Raw genomic sequence first — 7,947 nt, forward strand, 5'->3', positions numbered from 1 at the left:
AACATGTTCAACTAATGCTAGCAGAAAATAGATTTTTTTTTTCTCTGTCAGAGCAGCATCGAGAAACCCCAGAATGATGCTTCTATAACCCTTAAATGAAGACGTTTTGAAGTACTGAGTGTAAATGAAGGAAATCCTTTAATGACTGTTAATGTGACAAGGTCATTAAGTCAAACATGATGACATACATAAATTTTAAGGGAGACAAAAGCTGAGGACCGGGGGGCCAAGATGACCACTAAAAGCTTTTGTGGAAATCCTAATTGAATGCTGATGGATAGCTGTTTAAGAACTGTTTAGACAAACAACATCATGTGTTTGGGAGAAGAAAAAACAGATCATCACCACTAAGAAAATATATTTAAAATTTGCTAATAGAGGCTATCAAACTGGAGATAACTTTAATATATATTTTAGACACTGACTCATGTCTGCTCATTCTCTGGGAAGGTAATAAAATATGTTCTAAGCGGAGCTTCCCTAGAATAAAGTAAATACCCATCATGCACTCCGCTTTCATTGAATGACTTTTAATTAGGCTTATTGACTTTGGTCACAGAAGCATTGAAAATGTAATACAGCCACTTAGTCAGCTGCACCACCCTTCCAAACACAGACAGCTCAATCAACAAAAAAGCTGTAGCTTAGGAGGTTTTATGTTTCATTAACTGCAGATTAAACATCAATCGTAGCAGTGGACTGAGCGGGAATTTACGCTCAGAAAGTTAAATACATGATGTGTGATGGAGGGTCATTGATCGTCTCAGACAACAATTAAATACAGAATCAAGTGTTGGATTCAATACCTGCACAGACATTCTATAAGAGTGATCCCCACTTGACCTGTTTTGCCATTGGTAAGGAAATCCATTTCAACCTATGAGTTTTTTAAAAAAAGGGTGTACTTGCAACCTGTTTTCTCATAATTGTATGTTTAAATCTTAAAAATGTGTCCCAGAAAACTTTATTACTAGGTATTGCATCTTTATATCTCACAAATGTGACTTTTTTGAAGCTTATTTCTCTCAAATTAGACTTTATCCCCCAAATATGACTACATATCTCACAGTTATGACCATTTCTTGTAATCATATCTTTATTTCTCATAAATCTGAATTTATATGCCAGTTGTGACTTAATTTTTCATAACTGTTAATTTATCTTGTGATTGCAATTCTTGTAATTGCAACTTCAGATCTTAACGCAGTGTTATATGTTCGTATTGCAAGTGCAGTTTTTAAAAAGTATACTTGTATTGTTAATCACTATTAGAACTGAAAAGAGATGCTCTTAGAACATTACCTGGTGCGTGTTACTCTGTGTGAACTTCAGCTCTAGTTTCAGACTGAATGTGTGAATCTTTAACCCTTTAGATAAAGATTTTTTTGATCTGGGCTTGTAATCACTAATTTCTTGTGCATTTCTACAAGCTAACTGCTACATGACATTCCTTTGAACTTTGCTGTGTGTACCTTATGTGCTAAGGGCCGCACACTTCCTTTGTAGTGACACAGCAGTAACATCAGAAATGCATTTTTCCACAAATATAAACCTCGTAGAAAACCACACTGTTTTCAGATCTCATACATGCATCGGTGTTGTGTGCAGCTTTCGCATGCATGGCGTAGCTTGAGCAGATATCAGACGTCAGTTAGCACAAGGTACACCACAAGACGGAAACAAACAAATCCAGAAACAACTAGTATAATGACATTTCAAAGGCTGTGCAGTGAGTGAGTCACTGTCTTCAGAAAACCTTGCCGAACTCTCCAGGTCACAGGCAAAAACAGAAGTGTGAAAAAGTGCAAGTGCTTAAAGAAACTAATACTGACAAATATATTGAATTTATATCATTAAAAAATATTTTTAATGGGTAAAAAGGAGATCCAAATATAATTTACTAACTCATTTTAATCACACTTGATTTGTTAATATAACTTTTTGAACAAGTGTGTAAATCTCATCGTCAATGATTAAAGGTTTAAGTACCAGATAAAATGGATAGCACTATATTTCTTTCAGCTCTCACCTGTTATGAACATGTCATGCATAAATTATATAGCACTACTTAACCTCCCGGGGCCAGAACTCAGTATGAAGCCAACATGTAAATCTTGAGGATTTAATAACAGAAGCATATTGTTTTGTGCACTTACCATGTGCTGTTTGATTTCACCCTGAAGAATGGATTATGGTCTGGCTTTGGAGCTACTGTCATCACAACACTATGTTAATAACAGACAGCAATTTCAGTTGACTAAATCATGCTGAGGACTGAAAATATGATTATGTTTACAGAATAATTTATATTTTTAAATAAAGTATGATTTTCATTGCTGTTACTGCATTGTATTTATTTGCTTATTTTAGCAAAACACTTGTCCTTTTTAGGCTCTCAGCAAATGTGCTATTCATGTTTCAACACATTGTGGTGGTAGCACTTCCTTAATGTCAAGCTATGCTAAGTACTCTTGAAGTCGGCACCATTTTACCAGACAAACCAAAAAAAGAGAGGATAAAAATCTAGCTTTAATTGCCATTTTGTTCAATAAAAAGTAGGACATAAAAGCAGAAAATTGGTAAATGCATGGTTTGCACACATTCAAGAGGGACACAAAAACCACCCTTTCCTTAAATGAAGAAAAAGAAAAAAGAGCAATGAGTGTGAATTATGTAGATAAATATTAGCTTCGTAGATAATTTTATGCAGAGACATGTACAGTATGTGTCAACTTGCAGTGACAGGAGGGCGCAAGACTGCGCGCTAGGGGCGGAGTTGGCAGAAAGCTCTCAAGGAAAAACTTGTGAGTCAGTTTAGTGAGACCGAGGGCAACCGTGGACTACATACCTCTCACGAGCAAAAACACAGGACTGAACTTTAGGACTTGTGAAAGACCGCATGCGAACCCGACTCCGGCGAGTCAAAATGTATCCTAATCCGAGACGCGCTTTGAAAATTTTGGAGACGCGTAACAGCGCGTGAAAAGTAAATGTGGAAGGTATCATCGTGGGATCTTTGACATCGATTGAGAAAGTCAAGGATCACATGCAATGCGTCTTGAACGCGTGATTTGATTTGTACATCAACGTACATGTGAAAAAAAAACGGTGAAGATGAACGAAACGAGCACGAGTTCAGGCAAAGGAGGTCAGGACCCCACCATCCCGGTCATTATGTTCATATTTGGTGTGGTCGGGAACGTGATTGCTATCGTAGTGCTTCGAAAGTCGCGAAAAGAGCAAAAAGAGACCACTTTTTACACCCTGGTGTGTGGACTTGCTGTAACTGACCTCTTGGGAACTCTCCTCGCGAGCCCAGTCACCATTGCCACCTATGTGAAGGGAGAGTGGCCTGGCGGGAACCTGCTGTGTCAGTATTCCGGCTTCGTTTTACTCTTCTTCTCCTTGGCAGGTCTCAGTATTATCTGTGCCATGTCTGTCGAGAGGTACCTCGCCATCAACCACGCGTATTTCTACAACCACTACGTGGACCAGCGGGTGGCAGGCTTGACGCTCGCGGTGATCTATGTGTCCAATGCACTCTTCTGCGCTCTTCCCAGCATGGGACTGGGATCCGTGGTGCAACAGAATCCAAGAACCTGGTGTTTCATTGATTGGCATAGCAACGATAGCACGAACGCCACTTTCTCTTACATGTACGCGGGCTTCAGCTCCATCCTCATCCTCGCTACGGTCCTCTGTAACGTGCTGGTGTGCGCGGCTCTCATCTTGATGCACAAGCGCTTCGTCCGCCGGACCTCGCTGGGGACGGACCAGGCGCGAGTCGCGGAGATCAGGCGCAGGCGGAGTTTCGCGCGTCTGGCCGGCGCGGAGATCCAGATGGTCATCCTTCTTATAGCCACGTCCATTGTCGTTCTCATCTGCTCAATTCCTTTAGTGGTAAGTGGGGTTCGATGGCCTTTTGGAAATGAAAGAGTACTTTGATTTAGAGGAAGCTGCAAAATAAAACTCACAAAATAAAACGCAAAGATGGTATGCTTATAAAAAAATAAAAACGAGTTCACTTAATATAGTATTGATAAAATACACAGTCAAACAAATGCATCCCATAAAGCTTGTGATATGTTTGTATCTTTCATGCCACTGTTTTTCAAATGGTGAGGTTCTGGCAAACACAACTGCCAGCTTTTTTACCATAAAAATAATCCTGCTAGATGTGCTTTCTTTTGCCCTGAAATCTTTTAATGGATTTTGGGGCTCTGTTCATACTAAATCACTCATAGGTTGAAACACTCCTACTGTTTTACATATTGTAAATTTTCAGTCAGCACTTGAAAAGTTGAAATTGATAAAAAAAAAAAAAAAAGCCAAACATTTTGTCAAAGTCACAAACTTAGTGCATGAGATCATTATATACTGATGAGAGATGTTGTACACAGAATGTTTACTGAATGGGATTATATCTGTATTTATGATCTGTACAATTATGTGTTGACTCATAGGGGAAAGCCTGAGGAGAAAACCAGTATCTGATATCAGTGTGTGTATCATCACCTGCTTTATCAAATAGATAGTGGTTGGTGTCAAAAATCAATGTATGATAACCACAGATATGTAAACAGTTTCTTGTTTCCTGTTTAGGTGCGGGTGTTTGTAAACCAGCTGTATCATTCTCCAGTACTGACGCATGTAAAGCCAAACCCAGACCTTCAGGCCATCCGAATTGCCTCTGTCAACCCCATTCTGGACCCCTGGATCTACATCCTGCTGAGAAAGACAGTCATGCAGAAGATTCTGGAAAAGATCAAGTGCCTCTTCTGCCGTATCGGTGGGAGGAGACACGGGAGTAGCCCTACGGAGTTCCACTGCGGTAACGGCATCCACAGCTCATCGGTCATGTCTCATGATTTGCCGTCGGTGGCGTTGCCCGAGCTGCCAGAGGTGATCAGCAGATCACAGATGTACCTGTATCCCATGGAGGCGGGACAGGAAATGGGCTGTTGCGGTGGCTCTGTGCAGAGCAGGACGTGTTCGACTTCAACCGAGCAAACCCTTCTGCGGAACTCTCAGGAGGTAGAGCTCAGCAGTGGAGAAAACAGGACGGAAACAGGCACGGACTTTGTGAAATCATATTCATGCACGCACTCCAACACAAATGAAGCCCAATGTTCCAAGCACCAGCCGCTGCAGGTGACCTTTACAGATGAGACTTTGAGCTTACAAGAAAGATGCATATGATGCATGCTGAAAAACTTGCTTAGTTCAGCAGAATGATGGGTCGGGAGGTGAAATACATTTCAAGAGCTTGTTGTGAGTGTTGTGAATGGAATCAGAACTTCTCAGAGCAAAAACTGAAAGAAAGAATTCCTAAAAACTCATGAGACTAAAGAGAAAAGTTTAAGAGAAAGACTAACCAAAGGACTAAACTTGGTGCAAGAAAGTGGAAAAAAAGGCTTACTAAAGTAGGGAAAACAATGTTGCTATATATCTGTGTTAAAAAAAAAAAAAAAATACATGATGGGGTTCTGGAAAGAGTAAAAGAGCAGAGGAGGATGGAGAGGCAAACTGGCCTCATTTTCTGATAGTAACTCATAATGCTGATAAAACACATTATAAAAAATCATGCATTTCAAAAGAAGACTGCATATTCTAAACAGTGAAACAGAGCTCTAAAAATATATATTTTATTTATTATAAGTTCTTGTGAATTTCTGCAGAAAAGGCCTTTGTATTAAATGAATACAGTTCCATTTGATTGACCCATGGTCGACCATGTGAACAAACATCTACTGCACTGCTTCAAGTTCCCTTTTTGCAGACATTCTGGTGAGATCTCCATTAGGTCACAAGTTCAAGTAACCAGAGTGCCTTGTTAGCTTTTCTCATGCTGGAACTCGTGGTTTAAAATGTCCTTTTCATTAACTTAAGGTGACCAAAACACTTCTCCTTTCAACTGATGCATAAACAACTGTCCACTATTTCAAACTTACATAAGATGTAGCTAAGTGTACATTCTTTGGAATTTCCATAATATGTACGATATTCTGTGAATTAACCAAGCAATTTCATATCCATGTTTACTGAGAGTAACACCATCACAAAATATAGCGGTACCCAACAACTCATCATACAGTGTGAGAGCACACGATACACAGCATATTACTGCTAATTTTTGTTTCTTTTAAAATATGTGTAGATGATAGAATGTATAGTGAGGAGATGAAATTGTAAAAGCTATTAAGATGTTGAATGTCCTTTAATATACATATGTTTTGCACTTTTAAATCCTTGTAACCACTGAAGAAAATTTGAACTGTCACTATCAGTCAGTGGTCATCGAGGAAGAACTGTTGAGTTCATCTGTACATACTTGTGATGTTAAAATGTGAACGCTGTTTTGCTTTAATTTATTGTAGTCTTTTTAGACAATCTGTTGACGCAAGTTACTTCTTCTCTGTGAGAAGGTCAAATTTGAGATGGTTCTAATCATGTTGAAGCAGTTATATGGTTGTGTATCTAAACAGCATGAGGCATGATTTAAACTACTTGGCACCATCATCTGCTGCATGTATATAAATGATTCAACATTACTGTGTATATTTTCACCATTTCATCATATCTTGTCTTTCTCTTACCCTCGATGTGACCCTCCAGAATGTGCAATGGCCAGCTATTTATGCTGAAATAAACTCTTGAACTGAAGACAAATAGAAAACAAAAATCTTAAGGTATTTGTTGTTGCACTCTTAAATATTAATATAAGCATAGCAGCTATATAAACAATTCAAATATCATTGAAATCATTTAAATGAATTGAAAGTTCCCAGTCCTACCAAACACTACAAATCAATTTAATATATCAGATTATTACAGAATTGGATGTTGTCATTTAGACATTTAGACAGGGATTACTGAATAAAGTTTAAAATAATAATTTAAAATTCTCCACTTGCTATCAAAATGAAAGGCAAATGTCTAATCAAAAACATTTGATAAATTGTTTGAGAAAGCCATCTAAAGATGTCATTTTAAACTGAACTGAATTTAAAAAAAAAAACTTTTTTTATCTTGATTTGGCATTCAAGCAAATAAATGTCTCCAAAGATGCAACAAGTCTTATGTACAGAGAACATCAATGAACACAATGATCTGTTCAAAAATGATAAAGAATTTACTAATGGGACAAGTCCAAAAATTAAAAAACAAGGCCAGTATTCAAAAGACGTGCACACTCATCCTACTCACAGCATAGATTGGATCTGTATGTGGAAAAAGACAAATGACCTATAATATAGTTTCAAGTGTAATGTTTCCAATGTGTCAGCAATCCTTGTGTTCACTTTTTTAAAAGGTCAGAGCTCATTATATTTTTAGAAGAATAAATGACTGGTCAGTTTAGGTCATGTTAGACCTCTTAAAATCTTGGGTAAAATCATCCCATTATCATACTGCATCCACATCCTTAAATATAAAAACCCGGTGACATTCCATTTGCTTTCGTGGTTCAAACTAATAAGTCCAGTGATTCACTGGGGTATCATTATATGATCCTTACACATTGACCAATGTGCAGGGATAGATCTGGAGACCTTCACCAACTGTAGACATCCCATAATTTCATTAGCTCATGAAGGGAAATCAGTTCTACTCTCCACTGCAAGTATTCTCAGCATGTATCATGCATTTGTGCACTTGTTGTGACGTACAAACTGCCACCTGTCCCGGTTCCATACATATACATAAATGAGAACTGACAAAAGCGATCTTTAACTGCAGTCCTACAGCAGAACAGTCCACAGTGCATCAGTTTCAGGCATCTCCCCTTAAACATCATTAGGGAAGACGTTAGTGTCCTCATTTATTTGAATAAAGCAACAATTAGCAAAGGATTAGCGGGAGGCAGAAGGATGCTGGAAGCTTCCGCCAAGTCCCACAGGTGCCAAATAAAAAGCATTAGAGACGTAAATGTCCTAGTTTGCAGCCCAC

The 7,947-nt window shown here is 38.5% G+C and overlaps 1 protein-coding gene across 1 annotated transcript; it reads left to right on the forward strand.

The window, feature by feature from the left end:
* Window positions 1-2,795: 2,795 nt before the first annotated feature.
* On the forward strand, window positions 2,796-5,455 carry LOC109056545 (prostaglandin E2 receptor EP4 subtype-like). The gene is made up of 2 exons (XM_042724275.1): window positions 2,796-3,900; window positions 4,603-5,455. Exons 1-2 carry the CDS (start codon window positions 3,115-3,117, stop codon window positions 5,197-5,199), a joined length of 1,383 nt encoding a protein of 460 aa, XP_042580209.1. The 5' UTR covers window positions 2,796-3,114; the 3' UTR covers window positions 5,200-5,455.
* The last annotated feature ends 2,492 nt before the right edge of the window (window positions 5,456-7,947 follow it).

This window comes from Cyprinus carpio, chromosome B5 (assembly GCF_018340385.1).
Source record: "Cyprinus carpio isolate SPL01 chromosome B5, ASM1834038v1, whole genome shotgun sequence".
Classification (NCBI taxonomy): Eukaryota; Metazoa; Chordata; class Actinopteri; order Cypriniformes; family Cyprinidae; genus Cyprinus; species Cyprinus carpio.

What these genes read in the sequence shown, in the direction of transcription:
- LOC109056545 (XM_042724275.1), top strand. Translation starts at nt 3,115, where the DNA reads ATGAACGAAACGAGCACGAGTTCAGGCAAAGGAGGTCAGGACCCCACC. An exon ending in TCTGCTCAATTCCTTTAGTG is followed by an intron (nt 3,901 to 4,602) that starts GTAAGTGGGGTT and finishes TTTCCTGTTTAG; the next exon opens with GTGCGGGTGTTTGTAAACCA.